This window comes from Bos mutus, chromosome 20 (assembly GCF_027580195.1).
Source record: "Bos mutus isolate GX-2022 chromosome 20, NWIPB_WYAK_1.1, whole genome shotgun sequence".
Lineage (NCBI taxonomy): Eukaryota > Metazoa > Chordata > Mammalia > Artiodactyla > Bovidae > Bos > Bos mutus.
Window position 1 is genome coordinate 30,165,251 of NC_091636.1, and position 22,161 is coordinate 30,187,411.

Genomic DNA, 22,161 nt, shown 5'->3' on the forward strand with positions numbered 1-22,161 from the left:
GTCAGTTTGGGGAAACTCCTGAGATGGATCTTTCATTTATATAAACAATTTGAAAATTTTTAATCCATATTTATTTGACTGCACGGGGTCTTTAGTTATGGCATGAGGTATATTTTAGCTGTGGCATGCAAACTCTTGGTTGTGGCATGTAGCATCTAGTTCCCTGACCAGGGATTAAACTCAGGCCCCCTGCATTGGGAGCACGGAGTCTTAGCTCCTGGACCACTGGGTAAGTCCCTCGATGACCCTTTTAGATCCTTTCCCTTTGTGGAATGGGAGATGCATGGAGGAGGATGCAAACCTCCCCTGCAGAAAGAAGCCTAGATGCAAACTTCATGAACCCAGGCTCAGCACTTACCGTAGCTCTAGGGATGGAAAATGTGCTTCTTTTTTTCCTCATACTGATGTTCCATTCTTATTAACTTTTATGGAAAAAAAAAAAAACAAACTGTTTAGAAAAGCAAGTATAACTGATGAATGACCAAATGAGTTGGATAACCAAATTGGAATCTTCAAATGTCTCAACATAAGGGAGTATTGGGAAGAGTCTAACATAAATGCATAAGTGTGAATGCAAAGCACACACAGATCTCAGAAAACCGGAACTAAAGGGAGGAGGAAATCAGCATGTCAGCGTGTCTGTGAAGAAAGGCTTTAGGGTCTCAGTCATGACTGAATAGGCATCAGCAAGCCATCCAGGCAGCCCTGGTGTCATCTTTGACTCTGCTAATAAAGGAGTACCATCCCAAACAAGGGAAGATTGCCTTCCTTGACTCTGTGTCAGATACTATGTTCAGATATAGATACTTCACTTTTTTTTTTTTTGGGTAAATTGTAATTTTTTTATTGGAAAACAAATATACAACTTGGAATGGATTTGAGGCAAATTGTGCCATAAGCAGATTTTCTTTAAGTGGCTAAAACAAAGTTTAAAAAGCAAGTTAACAATAAAAGAAAATGTTTCTTGTATAGGACCAGCAGTACAAAAAAATAGTGTACGAGTACCTGGATAAAACACCCGTTTTGAAATAGTGCAACTTTTAAGTACATATTGTTGACTGTCCGTAGTCCACGCAGAGTTACAACTCCACACTTCAACAACAACATGCTGACAGTTCCTAAAGAAAACTACTCAAAAAAAAAAAAAAAAAAAAAGGCATAACCCAGATGTTCCCTCATTTGACCAACTCCATCTAAGTTTAGATGTGCAGAAGGGCTTAGATATATCCAGAGTAAGCCACATGCAACATGTTACTTGATTGATTTTCTAAAATAAGGTTTCAGGACAATGACAGTAAGATAAGGGAAGAAAACATGGAGGAATGAAGTCCTAATTACTATACATGCATATTTTTTTTTTGACAGTAGGGGGAAACCTTTTACAGATAAGTTACAAACAAAGAAAAGGCAAATAAACAATTTTGTACAAGGAATTTAACACATTCTGTACAATGTCTTCACTTTGCTGTCATCATATGTACAAACTCTTCATAGTTTACTTGACCATCACCATCAATATCTGCTTCCCTGATCATTTCATCAACCTCTTCATCTGTTAACTTCTCTCCAAGGTTTGTCATCACATGGCGGAGCTCTGCTCCACTAATATAGCCATTACCATCCTTATCAAACACACGAAATGCTTCTCTAATTTCTTCTTCACTGTCTGTATCTTTCATTTTTCTTGCCATCATTGTCAGAAATTCCGGGAAGTCAATTGTGCCATTACCATCAGCATCCACTTCATTAATCATGTCCTGTAACTCTGCTTCTGTGGGATTCTGCCCAAGAGACCTCATTACAGTTCCCAATTCCTTTGTTGTTATAGTTCCATCACCATCCTTGTCAAATAGTGAAAAAGCTTCTTGGAATTCTGCAATCTGCTCTTCAGTCAGTTGGTCAGCCATGCTGCAAGCGCTACAGGTCTCTGGGACGCAATCACACAACCACTCAGCTCTCTCGCTCCACTTGGACTCATAGATACTTCACTTTAAGAACAAGTTGGAGTGGATCCCAACAGAGCAAGCAGCCTGGTAAACAAGGCATGGCGTCTGTCCCCAAAGGACACCCAGTGCAACAGGGGAACTGAGTCAAATGGGTGCCAGTTCAAGGAAACTGTGGTTGAGTTAAGCCTTAAAAAGGAAATATTTAGAGGAGACTTTCAGTATGGGAATATAACATCTGTTTCCAAATACTTGAGAATCTCTCATGGGAAAGATAAACACTGTTGGTATGGGAAAATCTGAATCAATAAGTGAACTTTACTAGAAGACAAGGGCTTCCCAGGTGCTGCAGTGGTAAAGAATCCGCCCACCAATCCAGGAGACTCAGGTTCAATCCCTGGTTTGGGAAGATCCCCTGGAAGAGGAAATGGCAACCCACTCCAGTATTCTTACCTGGAAAATCCCATGGAGAGGGGAGCCTGGCGGGCTACTGTCCATGGGGTCGAATAAGAATCGGTCACAACTTAACGACTAAATAACAACAGCAAGTACATCCATCCTCAAAGGGAGTGATAGTGCCCTCAAGGGGGTGAAAACTGATTCGAGGCAGGGTGGGGGTGAGCAAAAAGTAACATCACAGTGATTTCTGACCCTTCAAAAGTCAACCTTTCTCAGGGTTGGAATATTTGTATTCCTTAATATTAATTTCTCTTGTCGACCTTTCTTGGTGTCATATAAGCAGCATTGCCACAGTCATGAAAGGTACATAAATGTCTGCTAGATCACTATTGCAAAAATCTGTACTACATCTATGGCGACTAGATGGCTGTGATTGGAGAGTTTGTCTTGACTGATAGAGACTGAGGACTCAATCTCAAAGTCACATTAGAAGGGGTGGCCTGCACGTTCCACAGACAGCCTTGAGGCTATTGTCTGTGTGTGATGCTCACTGCTTTCTATAGGATTTGAACTTTGAGAAGTAAATAAAAATGATTTATACTTACTATTTAATTCTAGAAAAGTTAGCCAACAAATTAACTACATCAACTGTTGACAAGAAAAACTGTCAACAATAACTGAATAAGTATCTAACATCTAGTTAGGTTAAAAGCCATTTTCTCATATCAAACAGAAGTTAAAATTTAATGTTTAGGAAATTTAATTTTTTTAAATTGTTTTTCTATCACTGAAAAAAATAACCCTTTTGAATGATTTGTTTTTAAATTGATTACACTGTTATTATTAACATGTAGTTCTAAAAATTGCCAGTATCTATATATAATTTGATACATTACAGTACAGAAACAAATAAAACTATATTAGAAGTTAAACAGCAAAGTTATAAAGGTTAATAGCTTTGATTTTGAATTTAAAATGTACCTTAAAATTTTGTCATTCATAACTCTGCATTAGATAAAAGGAAGAGGTTTATGCTTACTCTTTCTATGTATGGAGAAGGAAATGGCAACCCACTCCAGTATTCTTGCCTGGAGAGTTCCATGGATAGAAGAGCTTGGTGGGCTACATACAGTCAGTCCATGGGGTCACAAAGAGTCAGATAGGACTGAGTGACTAACACTGTCCTATGTATAAAGCATGTGCTTGCTTGCAAGCTACGCTCAGTCATGTCCAACTCTTCACGACCCTATGGACTGTAGCCCACCAGGGTCCTCTGTCCATGGGACCCTCCAGGCAAGAATACTGGAGAGGGTTGCCATGCCCTCCTCCAGAAGAGCTTCCCTCACCCATGGATTGAACCCTTAGCTCTAGGTCTCCTGTATTGGCAGGTGGATTCTTTCCCACTAGCACCATGTGGGAAGCCCAGATATACATATACTGCATGAACTGTATATCTGTATATCTAATATAACACAGATATTAGAATTTCATAAGGAACAATTCGGCAAAACAATGTCTTTAAAGGTCTTTAATGAATGATAATTTTTTAGAAGTTGAGAAACTCTGAATTAAAGCCTTCTAAGCATTTTGGCATGAAAACATTTCACTCTTGGTTTGCGAGGACGAATTGCAGCGGAAGTTGGAAAATAAGAATGGGTTTATTCAGTCTCGTCTTGTCCTCGTGTCCCCTCTGTTTCTTTTTCCCACCCCAAGTTACCTGTTTTAAAAATAGAATCACTCTCTTCCTTTTGGAGCCATATATAATCCCATTCACTGGCTTCCATGCTGGGAGATGACCCACGCCTGGCCAGCAGTGAACTTGTCACTTGAGCCAGGCCAGTCAGTATTAATTCTGGGACTTTTGCTTGCACTCAGGAGCTGTTTTTCTGTCGGGGTTACATTCGTCAGGTTGTGAGCTCAGAGCTGCCAGGATCTCTCTTTGCCATAACCTCAGGAAAGCCTAGCTGAGAATAGAACCCACCCCATAGAAAGCAGAGCTGGAGAATGACTGGGAAGCGAATCCAGTCATGCCTGGAGCTATCTGAGCCCCTGGACTTTCTGGTGTCCTTTGTGACTTAGACCAGCTGGAGTCAAGCCTTTGTCACTAGCAATCAGAAGGGTTATTTTTCACTTCCTAACCCAGCTCTGCCCCATTCCCTTACTCCATGACTGTCCAGAGCCTGGGAAAACCTCTTCCTTTCCTCATCCAAATCTGCTCTCCCCACATGGAGACTTGACCCCATCACCTATTTCTTCTCAACTCCACTCTCAGAGAAACTGTTACAATTCTTGCTGGGTGCTGTTGTGAGTCTCAGACACTAATCCTGAAGCAGTATTGCTGGTGCCACTTGGTTAAATTGTGAATTACTATTTATCTGAAAGTATGTATTCTATTTCCTTTTTACTGACACCTTCACAGTGTTTTGGAGAAGGCAATGGCACCCCACTCCAGTACTCTTGCCTGGAAAATCCCAAGGATGGAGGAGCCTGGTGGGCTGCAGTCCATGGGGTCGCTAAGAGTCAGAGACGACTGAGAGGCTTCACTTTCACTTTTCACTTTCATGCATTGGAGAAGGAAATGGCAACCCACTCCAGTGTTCTTGCCTGGAGAATCCCAGGGACAGGGGAGCCTGGTGAGCTTCCGTCTATGGGGTCACACAGAGTCGGACACGACTGAAGCGACTTAGCAGCAGCAGCAGCAGCACAGTGTTTGCCATATGTGTAAATATACATAAATTAATTAGGTGCATTCTATCGTCAACAACTCATGGATGATTAACTATGTATCATGAAGGTGCTGCACACTGAAAAGCAATAGACTTGAATCTATACTTGTGAGATACTACGCTGACCCTCCATGACAATCGTCTATTTTTAATTTATGACAGATAAACAGAAAGTAAAGTGAAAATTATTTTGACATTTTTTAATGAAGTATGCAAATACAAATAATTTTAATTGAACTACAGTCAGATCAGATCAGATCAGTCGCTCAGTCATGTCCGACTCTTTGCGACCCCATGAATCGCAGCATGCCAGGCCTCCCTGTCCATCACCAACTCCCGGAGTTCACCCAGACTCACGTCCATCGAGTCAGTGATGCCATCCAGCCATCTCATCTTCTGTTGTCCCCTTCTCCTCCTGCCCCCAATCCCTCCCAGCATCAGAGTCTTTTCCAGTGAGTCAACTCTTCGCATGAGGTGGCCAAAGTACTGGAGTTTCAGCTTTAGCATCATTCCTTCCAAAGAAATCCCAGGGCTGATCTCCTTCAGAATGGACTGGTTGGATCTCCTTGCAGTCCAAGGGACTCTCAAGAGTCTTCTCCAACACCACAGTTCAAAAGCATCAATTCTTCGGTGCTCAGCCTTCTTCACAGTCCAACTCTCACATCCATACATGACCACAGGAAAAACCATAGCCTTGACTAGACGAACCTTTGTTGGCAAAGTAATGTCTCTGCTTTTGAACATGCTGTCTAGGTTAGTCATAACTTTCCTTCCAAGGAGTAAGTGTCTTTTAATTTAATGGCTGCAGTCACCATCTGTAGTGATTTTGGAGCCCAGAAAATGAAGTCTGACACTGTTTCCACTGTTTCCCCATCTATTTCCCATGAAGTGGTGGGACCGGATGCCACGATCTTCGTTTTCTGAATGTTGAGCTTTAAGCCAACTTTTTCACTCTCCACTTTCACTTTCATCAAGAGGCCTTTGAGTTCCTCTTCACTCTGCCATAAGGGTGGTGTCATCTGCATATCTGAGGTTATTGATATTTCTCCCGGCAATCTTGATTCCAGCTTGTGTTTCTTCCAGTCCAGCGTTTCTCATGATGTACTCTGCATAGAAGTTAAATAAACAGGGTGACAATATACAGCCTTGACGAACTCCTTTTCCTATTTGGAACCAGTCTGTTGTTCTATGTCCAGTTCTAACTGTTGCTTCCTGACCTGCATACAAATTTCTCAAGAGGCAGATCAGGTGGTCTGGTATTCCCATCTCTTTCAGAATTTTCCACAGTTTATTGTGATCCACACAGTCAAAGGCTTTGGCATAGTCAATAAAGCAGAAATAGATGTTTTTCTGGAACTCTCTTTCTTTTTCGATGATCCAGCGGATGTTGGCAATTTGATCTCTGGTTCCTCTGCCTTTTCTAAAACCAGCTTGAACATCAGGAAGTTCACGGTTCACATATTGCTGAAGCCTGGCTTGGAGAATTCAGGCGGCTGCGACGGACCGCCATAGCGCGGCCCAGAGGAGCCACCCCACGTCCGAAGTCAGGGGCAGAAGCTGGGAGGACCCCATGCCCGAAGGGCGGCAGCCAAGAGGAGTTACCCCGCATCCGAGGTCAGGGGGGTGGCCGGGAGGAGATACCCCACACCCCTACGCCCGAGGCCAAGGGCAGCGGCGGGGAGGAGCAACCGCACGACCGAGGCCAGAGGTGGTGGCCGGGAGGACCAACCCCACGTCCAAGGAGCTGTGGCTACGCGGGCGCAGGAGGGCCTAGAGGAGCTATCCCAGATTGAAAGTCAGGAAGGGCAGCGGTGAGGAGATATCCCTCGTCCAAGGTAAGGAGCAATGGCTGTGCTTTGCTGGAGCAGCCGTGAAGAGATACCCCACGACCAAGGTAAGAGAAACCCAAGTAAGAAGGTAGGTGTTGCAAGAAGGCATCAGAGGGCAAACACACTGAAACCATACTCACAGAAAACTAGTCAATCTAATCACATTGGGACCACAGCCTTGTCTAACTCAATGAAACTAAGCCATGCCCGTGGGGCAACCCAAGACAGGCAGAGAGATTTGACAGAATGTGGTCCACTGGAGAAGGGAATGGCAAACCACTTCAGTATTCTTGCCTTAAGAACCCCATGAACAGTATGAAAAGGCAAAATGATAGGATACTGAAAGAGAAACTCCCCAGGTCAGTAGGTGCCCAATATGCTACTGGAGATCAGTGGAGAAATAACTCCAGAAAGAATGAAGGGATGGAGCCAAAGCAAAAACAATACCCAGCTGTGGATGTGACTGGTGATAGAAGCAAGGTCTGATGCTGTAAAGAGCAATATTGCATAGGAACCTGGAATGTCAGGTCCATGAATCAAGGCAAATTGGAAGTGGTCAAACGAGATGGCAAGAGTGAATGTCGACATTCTAGGAATCAGTGAACTGAAATGGACTGGAATGGGTGAATTTAACTCAGATGACCATTATATCTACTACTGCGGGCAGGAATCCCTCAGAAGAAATGGAGTGGCCATCATGGTCAACAAAAGAGTCCAAAATGTAGTACTTGGATGTAATCTCAAAAATGACAGAATGATCTCTGTTCATTTCCAAGGCAAACCATTCAGTATCACAGTAATCCAAGTCTATGCCCCAACCAGTAATGCTGAAGAAGCTGAAGTTGAACGGTTCTGTGAAGACCTACAAGACCTTTTAGAACTAACATCCAAAAAAGATGTCCTTTTCATTATAGGGGACTGGAATGCAAAAGTAGGAAATCAAGAAACACCTGGAGTAACAGGCAAATTTGGCCTTGGAATACGGAATGAAGCAGGGCAAAGACTAATAGAGTTTTGCCAAGAAAATGCACTGGTCACAACAAACACCCTCTTCCAACAACACAAGAGAAGACTCTATACGTGCATATCACCAGATGGTCAACACGAAATCAGACTGATTATATTCTTTGCAGCCAAAGATGGAGAAGCTCTATACAGTCAGCAAAAACAAGACCAGGAGCTGACTGTGGCTCAGACCACGAACTCCTTATTGCCAAATTCAGACTTAAATTGAAGAAAGTAGGGAAAACCACTAGACCATTCAGGTATGACCTAAATCAAATTCCTTATGATTATACAGTGGAAGTGAGAAATAGATTTAAGGGCCTAGATCTGATAGATAGAGTGCCTGATGAACTATGGAATGAGGTTCATGACATTGTACAGGAGACAGGGATCAAGACCATTCCCATAGAAAAGAAATGCAAAAAAGCAAAATGGCTGTCTGGGGAGGCCTTACAAATAGCTGTGAAAAGAAGAGAAGTGAAAAGCAAAGGAGAAAAGGAGAGATATAAACATCTGAATGCAGAGTTCCAAAGAATAGCAAGAAGAGATAAGAAAGCCTTCTTCAGCGATCAATGCAAAGAAATAGAGGAAAACAACAGAATGGGAAAGACTAGGGATCTCTTCAAGAAAATCAGAGATACCAAAGGAACATTTCATGCAAAGAAGAGCTCGATAAAGGACAGAAATGGTATGGACCTAACAGAAGCAGAAGATATTAAGAAGAGAGGGCAAGAATACACAGAAGAACTGTACAAAAAGGATCTTCATGACCCAGATAATCACGATGGTGTGATCACTGACCTAGAGCCAGACATCCTGGAATATGAAGTCAAGTGGGCCTTAGAAAGCATCATGACGAACAAAGCTAGTGGAGGTGATGGAATTCCAGTTGAGCAATTCCAAATCCGGAAAGATGATGCTGTGAAAGTGCTGCACTCAATATGCCAGCAAATTTGGAAAACTCAGCAGTGGCCACAGGACTGGAAAAGGTCAATTTTCATTCCAATCCCAAAGAAAGGCAATACCAAAGAATGAAATACAGTATATACTGGCTAATATATTTTGGAACTTGCTGCTGCTGCTGCTGCTAAGTCACTTCAGTCATGTCCGACTGTGTGCGACCCCATAGACGGCAGCCCACCAGGCTCCCCCATCCCTGGGATTCTCCAGGCAAGAACACTGGAGTGGGTTGCCACTTCCTTCTCCAATGCATGAAAGTAAAAAGTGAAAATGAAGTCGCTCAGTCGTGTCTGACTCTTCGTGACCCCATGGACTGCAGCCCACCAGGCTCCTTCATCCATGGGATTTTCCAGGCAAGAGTACTGGAGTAGGGTGCCATCGCTCTCTCCATGGAATTTGCTGCTGCTGCTACTGCTAAGTCGCTTCAGTCGTGTCCGACTCTGTGCCACCCCATAGATGGCAGCCCACCAGGCTCCCCAGTCCCTGGGATTCTCCAGGCAAGAACACTGGAGTGGGTTGCCACTTCCTCCTCCAATGCATGAAAGTGAAAAGTCAAAGTGAAGTTGCTCAGTCGTGTCCGACTCTTAGCGACCCCATGGACTGCAGCCTACCAAGCTCCTCCATGGGATTTTCCAGGCAAGAGTACTGGAGTGGGGTGCCATAGCATTCTCTGTGGAATTTGCTAGTAAGGTTCTAATCAGTGCACTCACTAGTGCTAAAGCTATTCAGTATTCCTCAGGAGTATTCCATTTAATAATTCTGTTCTCAATAAGCTGAATTCCAGTGAATTCTTGATTTTCAACAACCTTACTCCTGAATGCTTTCCTCTCAAAAAAATTTTTTTTTAATTTTAAAAATAAATACATTGAAATTCATTAGCCAAAGATACTAACAAAAGATGGTTTTGGGTTTCCTAAACCTTCAGTGGTACAGGGTAGCTCAGTGGTAAAGAATCCGCCTGTTGATGGAGACACGTTTCAGTCAGGAAGATCCCACATGCCACAGAGCACCAAGGCCCATGCGCCACAACTATTGAGCTTGTGCTCTAAAGCCTGGGAGCTGCCACCACTGAGCCCACATGCTGCAACTCCTGAAGCCCGTGAGCCCTAGAGTCTGTGCTCTGCAATGAGAAGCCACTGCAATGAAGCTGGCGAAGTGCAATTAGAGAGTAGCCCCCACTCACCACAACTAGAGAAAAAAGCCGGTGCAGCAATAAAGACCCAGCACAGCCCAACTAAATAATTTTTTTTTTAAAAGATTTAAAATGCTCGGGTGCATTCTCAGTTAACTGTGCATGACACAAATCATGGAACAGCAGACCAGCTAATGAGAGATGATGCCACAGCTTATTGCTGTTGTTTAGTTGCTAAGTTGTGTATGACTCTTAGCGACCCCATGGACTGCAGCCTAATGTAGCAGTGGGTTGCCATTGCCTTCTCCACAACAGCTGTTGAGAAAGTGGGAAAAAAAGTCTTATAATCGAGATTTTGCTAAACAGGCGACAGGGCAGTTTTTCTTTAGGTTATATGTTATATGTTAAGTCATCTAGTGGTTAGGGCTCCATTTTGACTGTAGTTGATAGAAGACAGATGTCTGGCATCTGGTTCTGTGACCAAGTTTGGTCACTGGTTAGAGCAGCTGGCAGTCACGCCTGGCCCGATCTCTGTGGGGGGAATAATGACTTGACAGCAGTTGTGCATCCAGATTTGGGGGAAGTGGAGAGTGGTATGAAGTGTTTCACCCAAATTACATAGTACAAGGGTTTGTTTGGTTTTGGTTTTAAGAGTACATATTTTTTTTGTACCTGTTATCATAGAAAAGCTGTAATTTTGTTATATTCCAAATGTCTTATGTTTAGCATGGAATATTACTCCATATAGCTAGTAATCTGCAGAGCTGTCATGCTTTATATTACTAAACTAGTTATTTTGTTCATATCTAAGTTATAGCTATCAGCTAAATGGGACTGAAGGCTCTTAAAGTGATTTACTCCACCCACTTCTGAAGTCTCCATCGATGTGATGAATAGACCAAGCCCACCAAGAACAACTTTGTATAGTCTAAAGCCAAACCTCTTTGAAAATTCTTTCTACCCACCCTACCTCACACCAGCTTCTCCACTTCATTCTGGCATTATTTTTTGTCACTCTTTCCAAGGTTAACATTCTCTTGTTGGACATTCTTCAAGGAGTCCTCCAGTCACCTTATAGCAAAACTTAAAAGTCCTTAACATTGCTTCCAGGGTCCCTCATAATTGGTCCTTTGTCTTTGCAGCCTTAACTTCTGACACATATTTCCGTGCAAGACTTCAAAAATTCATTCATACACCATCTTCACAGTTTGTGGCACATCCCAATACCAAATGAACTAGTTACTCAATATTTTTAAAATAGATCAATTACTTGAATAGGTGATTTTAAAAGAGAAAACTTTGTATATCTCTACAAAAATAGCAAGTTAAGTTTCAGTTGCTAGGAGTGAAGATGTGTTGTTTAATCTACCTAGATGCTGCTGCTGTCTGAAGCTCTGAGTTCAAGCCTACTCTTTAAAAGGAGATTAGCAAATGTTACAAAGGTGTTTCATTCTAGAAAGAAAATGTGGAGAAAGAATTGTAGAGTAAAATTCTACCACTAAGTAATGACTTACCTGACCTTGAACCTCCTAAAATCTGAACATTAGGTGTGATGTGTCTCAGTCTTTGAGAAATACTAACTTTTCAAACTGCTTATACTTTCCAAGCCTCCTTATTCTTCTGTGCCTAAACTGCTAATTGTCACCCAGTTGATTCCTCTAGCCCCTTCAAGATGCAGGGAACTCTTTCAATTCAGTTCAGTTCAGTTCAGTTCAGTCGCTCAGTCGTGTCCTACTCTTTGCGACCCCAGGGACCGCAGCACGCCAGGCCTCCCTGTCCATCACCAGCTCCCGGAGTTCACTCAGACTCATGTCCATCGAGTCGGTGATGCCATCCAACCATCTTATCCTCTATCATCCCCTTCTCCTCCTGCTTTCAATCTTTCCCAGCATCAAGGTCTTTTCAAATGAGTCAGCTCCTCGCATGAGGTGGCCAAAGTATTGGAGTTTCAGCTTCAACATCAGTCCTTCCAATGAACACTCAGGACTGGTCTCCTTTAGGATGGACTGGTTGGATCTCCTTGCAGTCCAAGGGACTCTCAAGAGTCTTCTCTTGAAGTTCAGTTCAAAAGCATCAATTCTTTGGCGCTCAGCTTTCTTCACAGTCCAACTCTCATATCCATACATGACCACTGGAAAAACCATAGCCTTGACTAGCCTTTGTTGGCAAAGTAATGTCTCTGCTCTTTAATATGCTGTCTAGGTTGGTCATAACTTTCCTTCCAAGGAGCAAGCATCTTTTAATCTCATGGCTACAGTCACCATCTGCAGTGATTTTGGAGCCCAAAAAAAGTAAAGTCAGCCACTGTTTCCACTGTTTCCCCATCTATTTGCCATGAAGTGATGGGACCAGATGCCATGATCTTAGTTTTCTGGAACTCTGTCCTGGTGAGCAATTCTAGGCGATCTGGGATGCCCTTCCTCAGCATCTTGTCTGCCTGTTTCAGAGCACATAATACTGCTGTAATTAGTTTTGTGTTTCCTCCACTACACTGAAAACTTCTTAGAGCAGGGCTAGGTGTTTCATTTCTGAGACTTCAGCAGTGTGTAACTGAGTGACACATACATGCTTATTTCTATACACATGCATAAACAAACAAACAAATGCATGACTCAGTCAATCCATAGAAGTATACTTAGACAACAGTTTTCAAATTTTGGTGTGTAATCATAATTACTGGGGGGCACTTGGAAAAAACACAGAGAATTAGACCCCAGCCCCCTCCTACTCGAGTAGGCTTGGGAGTCTACCTGCTGTATTAGCTCTCCAGGTGAATATGACACACACCAAGACGGAGAATCTGTTCAGGTAAAAAAAAACAGATTCAGAGAGATCAATTTATTTGTCCAGGGACTGAAGTGGAAGTGAAAAATGGGATAACTCACCATCGTTTGTGAAGGTTTTTATTTTAGACTTTAAAATGCAGATAAAAAGACTGCTTATAATGGAACTATGAAGCCATGGTTCTACGTTTGTCAGTAGAATAAATACTTATACCCACCTACTCCTCATTTGTTTGAATCAACAGTGAAGGATCAAGTCCAAAAATCAGCCATGATATTGATGGTTACAATTTAACTATGCTTTAATGTGAATGTCATTTTCCTCAAGTGTTTAGTGGATTTGAGCTCAAAACAGACTGTATGCTGAAAGAGAATAATAGGGAGTATAACATTTAAATTTTGAATTCTGTAAAACTACAGGAGACTGAAAACTATTACTCTCTACCACCTGAGCTACAATTTATAGAATAATATATACATATCATTCCACAGGTGCTTTTCCCCCCTAGAGCAGTGCGTTAGGCGGCATTCGTGGTATTTTAGATTTTGATTTCATGATGCTATTTTGACAAATGAATCCGAATAAAGTCCTGTGATAGTAGAGGACATAGAAAAGCCCAAATAAGTATGAATGCTCCACCTACCATTTTAATATCATTGTGTCAGGTTTAGTAGAATTTTCTAAAATGTAATGATCCACTTTATATTACTAATTTACATTATATTATCTGTATCCAGAGAGACCTCAACTACTTGTTTGTGCTGAGCTAGGCCCAGAGTCCAATTCAAAACTTTTCTTTCTGGTCTTTTACTAAGGATCTTTCTAGAATCCATGTGAGGAGAAACACAGACACAGACCAAAAAATTCCCAGCCCCAACCTTGATCTCTGCTTTACATCATAACCAAATATTAGAGGTGGTTCACAGAGCCAACTGTGAAAACAGAAACCTCAGGAAAAAAGGAGTATGGAGTGAATAAAATTCTTAGGGAAAAAATAGTACTAACCATAAGTTTAAAAATAATTTTCAAATACAAAATTTACTATTTTAATAATATTATTTCTAATAATACACTTTTTAATTTCTTTAACACTTTGTAGTAATAAAGTGGTAGGTAGGGCATTCATGACTCCATTCCTCTTAAACCAAAATTCTCAGTTTCTATAAACTTAAAATATTTATTCATTGGACTGAATGGGAGTTTGGGATTAGCAGATGCAAACTATTAAATACAGAACGGTTAAACAAGATCCTACTTATAGCAAAGGGAACTACATTCAATATCCTGTGATAAACCATAGTGGAAAAGAACAGGGAAAAGATTGTTTATATGTATAACTGGATCAGCTCACTGTCCAGCAGAAATTAACACAGCATTGTAAATCAATGATACTTCAATAAAATTTTAGAAAATAAAAGATAATTTACTCATTGGCTTTATCTTATACAGAAAATATCTTCTAGCTTACAATGCCAATTTTACAAATAATGAGACTAGTGAGTGAGGTTTACATTTTTCCGATTCTTTTTTCCTTTAAACATGTGCCAATAAAATTGGACAATTTTCATACTGTGTTCAAAAGTCATTTGAAGTAACTCTTTTCTCTATATGGCAACTTGTACTGTTTGATTGGGGCCCTTTGTTTCCATTTGTTCAACTTTAGGGTTTGTGTTTTTCTTTTCAGATTAATTACACTTTTAAATACATAAGAAGTTCAAGTCAAAACTAACTGAAAAGGTACACTCTGAGAAGTCTTGCTTCCATACCTATCCCCTCCATTGCTCCATTTTGTTTCTGCTCACATCATGTATATAAATTTCACATATATTTCATATATGTGTGTTATATATATGTTCTGGTTTCTTATTCTATTGTTTACTTTTTTTTGTAAAAATAACATACATATTCCAACTTTCCTCTTACAAAAAGGAAGCATTTTGTATATGCTATTCTTCATTGTATAATACTTTAATGCTTTGCAGAATATGTACAATTTTAATTAATTAAACTATTTTGATTATGCTCAAAGAGAATAATTATAGGGCCATTGAGAGCTACTGGTAAGGGAATAAGACAGACAATTCCAGTGCGTGTTTCCCATCACCACCAAGCAATTTCTCAATTCTCAGTGGACACCAGGTATCCACACTGACTAGGTGTCCTATATTAAAATGAATTTCACTTGTTTCTTTACTTTTGTAATGTAGAAACTAGAAATTTAAAATTACATATTTGGTTTGCATTTGTGGCTCACATTATATTTTTGTTGGACAATGCTTTTATAAAATATTATTAACTCCAAAAATGTCTTGCAGTAGAACTCAATTCTGACACTGTTGTCACATGCCAGAGGTTAGGGACTCAGTTAAGACTGCCCACCCACTTTAGATGCCGATCACAAGGTCAGGTTGATACCTGCTCTTCTGAGCAACTGATTATTGTTTGGAGGCTACTGGGTTTGATTAATTTGCTAGAGTAACTCACAGAACTCAGTGAGTTTCCTTACTAGATAATTTACTTACCAGATCATTGGTTTATTATAAAGGACACGTAAACAGGAACAGCCAGGTGGAAGAGGTGTACAGGGCAAGGCATGTGGGAAGGGGCGTGGAGGATCCAAGTCCTCTCTGAGTGTACCACTCTCCCTAACCTCCAACTGGGTTATACACCAACTGGGAAGCTCTCCAAACTCTGTCATTTTGCGTTTTTTTATAGAGGCTTTATTACATAGGCATGTTTGGTTAAATCGTTGGCCACTGGTGATTGAACTCAAACTGCAGCTCCTCCCCTTCTTAGAGGGTGGGGCTAAATTACAACCCTCTAATCAAAGTGGTTCCCCTGGCAATAACCATCCCAACCAACTTCTTCCAAAAGTTATCTCTTTAAAATAAACTCAGGTATGGTTGAAAGGGATTTGTTATGAAAATCAAGATGCCCTAATTGCTCTTTTCACTTAGGAAAATCCAAGGGTTTTAGGCACTCTGTGCTAAATTTACATGTATTATAAACCACAATATTATGACAGCATATAGCACTAATTGTTACCAGTATATTTGTCAACTAGCGCCACAATAATACTATATAACAAACTACCTCAAACTTCGTGACTTATAACAATTTATCTCCATGCTCATAAGCCTGTAGGTCAGCTGTATGGGCTTGGCCAGATGGCCTTACTGCAGGTTGTACGTAGGCTTCAGGACTGCCCCACTTGTGTTCATTCTGGGCCAAACTCGAGGGATGGTGGCTCCCTAAGGCATGTTCTTTTCATGGTGATCTCCAAAGAAGAGCCAAAAGAAACCATACAAACACATTTAAGGTCTCTGCTTATCTCATATCTGGCTAATATTTCATTGATGAAAACAAGTCTTGACTAAAGTGAAAGTGAAAGTCGCTCAGTCGTGTCCGACTCTTTGCAACCCCATGGACTGTAGTCCATGGAACTCTCCAGGCCAGAATACTGGAGTGGGTAGCCTTTCCCTTCTCCAGGGGATCTTTCCAACCCAGGGATAGAACCCAGGTTTCCCACATTGCAGGCGCATTCTTTACCAGCTGAGCCACAAGGGAAGCCCAAGAATACTGGAGTGGGTAGCCCATCCCTTCTCCAGTGGATCTTCCCAACCCAGGAATCTAAGCAACCCCCCAAAATGGGCAAAGACATATCCTCTGCCCATGGTTGAAGGAAGAGGGAATGGGTATTTGCTGAATCCATTCAAACTGTTCCCCAGTGTGAAGCAGTTGGTGGCGTACCCTCTCTGCCCACCTTTCCTTCCTTCTAACAGTCTTCCTTGTTTTGCTCCCTGTCATATTCGCTCTCTGAAACTGAATGGCATCCTTCAGTTCTTCAGTGACTTTGATGGTTGCTCTCTAGGCCAATTTATGACCTAAGGAAGTTGATGAACTGAGATTGGGGAGTGGTCAGTTCAAATGTTACTTACCATACCATGACTGCTTCCCTGAGACTGAAATAAACTCATCATTCCTAATATTTTGAACCTAATTTTATTTTTCAAAATAAAAGTGAGGGTCAAGGAAACTTCTTGCTCTTATGGTGTATTCTGTGTAGCCCAAATGTGAAAGATGCTTAAGAACTAGAACAGTGATAGGAGATAAAATCTGAGAAATAGTTAGTGCATCTTATGTGTGGTTCTGAAGGTCATAGTAAAGCATCTAGATCTTATTCTAAATGCAATGGGAAGTCACTGGGATGCTATAAACAGGAGAGTAATATCTGCTTTGTAAAAAAAAAAAACCGTCTACTGTGTGGAGCATGAATGCAGGGACAAAGTGGGGACAGGGAGGTAAGTCAGGAGGCTGTCACAGTAGCAGCCCAGGTGAGTGATGGTGGTCTGGACTAGGGTGGAATCAGTAAATATGATCTGTGGCCAAAGTTGGGGTGTATTCTGAAGGTAGAATGGATAACATTTGCTGATGGATTTGATATGGGAGGCTATAGGAAAAAAGAACAGAGTTGACTCAGTGTTGATTTAATAGTGGATGGGAAATATTGCTCTGCTTTAGATGTGGTATATTTGAGATATCTGTTAGTCATCTAGATAGAGATAATGAGTGAGCAGTTGAATAAACTTTTGTTGGGTACCAGGTACAGAGTTGAGAAAATCATATTCTCTAGCACTCAGTATCATGGTGTAACAGTTATAGGCCCAGACTATGGAGTTACCTGCCTGCATTCATATTTCACCTTTGCTTCTTACTGGCACACTGTAGCTTTAGATAAATTACTTTATCTTTTTTGTGTCTCAATTTTTTGTTTCTATAAAATGAGAGTAATAGTACCTACTTCATAGGCTCCAGTGGGTTAATATTAATACATAAAGCACTAAGAATGATGTCTAGTGTAAAACCTACACAGACATTAGCCATGTTCAGCACAGTCATCTTCAGTCCACGCCAGGCATTCTCATTTTTTCTTCTTTTCTGACCTTCACTCCTATTCTCCTCCCTCTAAACACTTTTCTGATTCTCTGGATACTAATTGGGAGTCCAATAATTCACTTTGATGAAGACACTATCTACTTGGAGTTAAAGGCTTCCCTGGTGGCTCAGTGGTAAAGAATGTGCCTGCAATACAGGAGATGTGGGTTCAATCCCTGGGTCAGGAAGATGCCCTGGAGGAGGGCATGGCAACCCACTCCAGTATTCTTGCCTGGAGAATCCCATGGACAGAGGAGCCTGGTGGGCTACAGTCCACGGGGTTGCGAAGAGTTGGACACGACTGAAGTGACTGAGCACACACCTGGAATTAAAGGGTGTCGGTCTGGGCTTCCCTGATAGTCCAGTGCTTAAGAACTGGCCTTGCAATACAAGGGACACTGGTTTAATCCATGGTCCTGAAACATCCTACTTTCCTCAGAGCAGCTGAGCCGGTGCACCCACAGCTACTGAGCCAGCACTCTAGCCCCACAAGCTGCAACTAGAGAAAGCCTGCGTGCAGCAACAAAGAACAACGAACCACAGTCAATACATACATACATCTTGTCTAAAAAGGAGGGGGGATCAGTCCCACAAGACTGCCCCCACTTGAGATGCCAGTTCCAAGCCCTCAGCCACCCTTATTTCTGACCAACTGACTGTAAACCAGGAGTTTCCATGACCTCCTCAAGTTCAGACATTCGCTGGAGTGGCTCACACAATTCAGGAAACTCTACCTATGATTGCTGGCTTATTATAAAGGACATTACTAAGGAACAGCCAAACGTAAGAGATGAATAAGGACTGGTGTGCGGGAGACGAATTTCTGGAATCTTCATGCCCCCTCTTTTTTTTTTTTAAGTGTCTTTATCTGAAACTTTACTTATTTTTAGCTTTCCAAACTTTAAACGTTTTATTTTGTATTGGGGTATAGCCAGGTAACAATGTTATGGTAGTTTCAGATGAACAGTGAAGGGACTCAGCCGTACATACACAGGTAGCCATTCTCTCCCAAACCCCGCTCCCATCCAGGTTGGAACATAACATCGAGCAGAGTTCCACGTGCTATACAATAGGTCCTTGTTGTCTATCCACTTTAAATATAGCAGTGTGTACATTCCCTAACTATCCCTTCCCCCTGGCAACTATAAGTTAGTTTTCTAAGTCTGTGAGTCTCTTTCTGTTTTGTAAGTTCATTTGTATCATTTCTTTTTGGATTCCACATGTAAGGGACGTCATGCGATACTTCTTCTGTCTGCCTTACTCCACTCAGCATGACGCTAAGCCCATCTATGTTGCTGCATATGTCCATTGCCCTCTCTGGCCTCTGTTACCCTCCCAGCACCTTGATGTGGTCACCACTAGCCTTGAAGCTTTCCAAACCCTCTTGTTTAGGGGTTTTTCATAGAGATTTCATTTTATAGGCATGATTGATTAAAATATTGGCCACTGATGATTAAACTCAACCTCTATGCCTTCTCTCCTCCCTGGAGGGCGGTGGGTGAGGGATGGGCCTGAAAGTTATAACCCTCAATCCCCCAGTCCTGCTTTCATCTTATGTGGCAACCTGACCCAACCGGAAGCTATGCAAGGGCTCCAACACGCTTATCATCTTGTTAGTATACGAAAGACACTCTTACCACTCCAAGGGTGTTAGGAGCTGTGGCCCAGAAACCTGGGACAAAGTCCAAATATATATTTCTGTTTATACCACACCATTCTAACATTGAAATATGACCTTAAATATGCACATAACTTTGTATTTTATATATATTGCTTTTCATCCTTTTAAAAAACTTTTATGGTTAAGTATAGCAAATACAGAAAATTGCATACCACTAACAGGTCAATGGAGAAGGCAGTGGCACCCCACTCCAGCACTCTTGCCTAGAAAATCCCATGGATGAAGGAGCCTGGTGGGCTGCAGTCCATGGGGTCGCTAAGAGTTGGACACGACTGAGCGACTTCACTTTCACTTTTCACTTTCATGCATTGGAGAAGGAAATGGCAACCCACTCCAGTGTTCTTGCCTGGAGAATCCCAGGGACGGGGGAGCCTGGTGGGCTGCCGTCCATGGGGTCGCAGAGAGTCAGACACGACTAAAGCGACTTAGCAGCAGCAGCAACAGGTCAATAGAGAGACACTTGCTCACCACCCTAGCAACCTTCCACATTGTCTCCTTCCAATTACAACCCTTCTTCTTCAAGAATAGCTACTATCCTAATGTTTCTGACCATCTTTTTTTCATTTTTATCATGCATCCCTAAACACTCTAGCTTTGCCTGGACTTTCTTTTCTTTTTTATGGGGGGTGGGGAGAAGATATTTCTCTTAGGTTTCTTTTTAGCTAAGGAACCCCCTCTATCCTCCTTTTCCCGCTTTTTTACTTTAAATTTTATTTGTTGAAATAACCAGATTAACTGTCCTGTGATTTCCTGGAACCTGAATTTTGTTGACTGCCTTCTGTGGAATAATTCATTTTTTTCTGTTGCTCATATATTCTGTAAATTGATGCATCACCTTGAGGTTAAAAAGTAATGATTTTGTTCAACAAGGGTACTACAAATGTAACAGACCACGAGAAGATATTTGCAATATCTAAAAAAAAAAAAAGACTATTTTATGCCTGGGAATCCAGCTAACAAAGACTGAATAAGATCTTCAAAAAGTTATGTCTATTGAAGTGCATAAAATATTTGAAAAACAGATGCATTATGGTGGTTGTGAATGTGAAGAATCAGCATTCAAAGTTCTTTCAAGCTTCCTTTCTTGTCCTATAAATCTTGAAATTTTAAACACTACAATTCTGCAGGCAGTTAGAGTTCTAGAGGTAAGTGATTTCTGTCAACTGGATACATTTAAGTAAAATTTGGGAAGTAGCAAAAATTTTTTTGCTACTTTGTGTTTTGGCTGGTGAGCATGGTTAAGATCCTGGTATTTTCTGCAGCAGCTTTCCAAAGCCTAGTCATTTGCTTTGAGTACTTACTGTTACAATATCTTCTAAATTTTTGAATTGTAGCTACAGCAGTGTATTCTTAACATCAAAAAGTTCAGTTGTGGAGTCCTGGTTCTCCATCATCCAGGGGACAGCGTAGTAGTTTCCTTGACAGCCCAGTTTGGCAGTATTATCCTGGGACTCATTTCAGAAAGCCTGCTCCTCCAACCCTTTAAACAATATTCTAAACACCAATTCCCCATGTTAAATCGGTATACATTTAAAATAGTCAGATATATTTCCTGCAATTGAATGCAGACTCATACACTAATGAATAAAGATTTAAAACGCTTCCCAAATCTACACAATCAATCCCCAGGGGAAAAAAATTCAAATAATTGAACAAAACCTAAAATATATATGGAACAGAGGTCTGCAAATATGTCAACTTCAAAAATGAAAAATAAGTAATCACCCTACCATATTAAGAATAATGAGTTTCCTGGTGGCCTTGTGGCTAGGATTCAGTGCTTTCACTACAGAGGTCGGGGTTTGATCCCTGGTTGGGGAAACATCCTGCCTGCTGCTAAAATACTAATGTGAGTGTGTGTGAGTGAAAAAAATCAGTTAAAAAAAGAACAATGAGTCTATGTGTTAGTTTAATAATGGTTGATGATTGGGTGATGAACTTATGGAGGTTCATTATATTATTTTTAATTTCATGTGCCTGAAGTTTTCCATAATAATGCAAAAAGAATGTTCAGTCTGATAGTCAAAAAATTGGAATTATAATTTTAGGACTTACCAAAATGAAGATATTTATAACCATGGGATGAAACCATTTAGGGAGAATATAGACAGAAAAGAACATAGGACTAAGATGTGAGCATCTCTAATATTTAGAAGTCAGAGGAAGAAAATAAAGCAGACTGAAGAGATGCCAATAAAGTAAAAGGAAACCAGGTGAGATGTTCTGGAAGCTTAGAGAAGAAAATGTTTGAAAATGTAGAAGGGCGAAGTGAGTCAAATACTGCCTAAAATGAGAACTGAGAATTTGCCTCTGCATTTTTCAAGATGGAGGTTTAGACAATTTGGGGAGAAATTTTGCTATAAAAAGGAACACAAAAATTAAGCAGTGACTGGAGGGGAAGTGAAAGTCACTCAGTCGTGTCCGACTCTTTGCGACCCCATGGTCTATACAATCCACGGAATTCTCCAGGCCAGAATGCTGGAGTGGGTAGCCTTTCCCATCTTCAGGAAATCGCCCCAGCCCAGGGATCAAATCCCAGTCTCCTGCATTGCAGACGGATTCTTTACCAGCTGAGCCACCAGCGAAGCTCGATTGGAGGTGAAGAGAAGTCAAAATTTTGTTTTCTGTTAAGATACCTGATTCTAAGGCATATTCAGTGTACTGGCAGAATGATCTAGTTGAAAGGGAGAAAACAGATATAAGAGGGAAGCAGTAACAGAAGAATCAAGGACCTGAGTGAAACAAGCAGAGGGACTATTTCTTTCAT

At 41.3% G+C, this 22,161-nt stretch overlaps 1 protein-coding gene across 1 annotated transcript; it reads right to left on the reverse strand.

Annotated features, from left to right (window-relative positions):
* Positions 1-812: 812 nt before the first annotated feature.
* On the reverse strand, positions 813-1,983 carry LOC102280361 (calmodulin-1). Its single transcript, XM_014476261.2, has one exon. It carries the CDS (start codon positions 1,905-1,907, stop codon positions 1,458-1,460), a length of 450 nt encoding a protein of 149 aa, XP_014331747.2. The 5' UTR covers positions 1,908-1,983; the 3' UTR covers positions 813-1,457.
* Between the last annotated feature and the right edge of the window lie 20,178 nt (positions 1,984-22,161).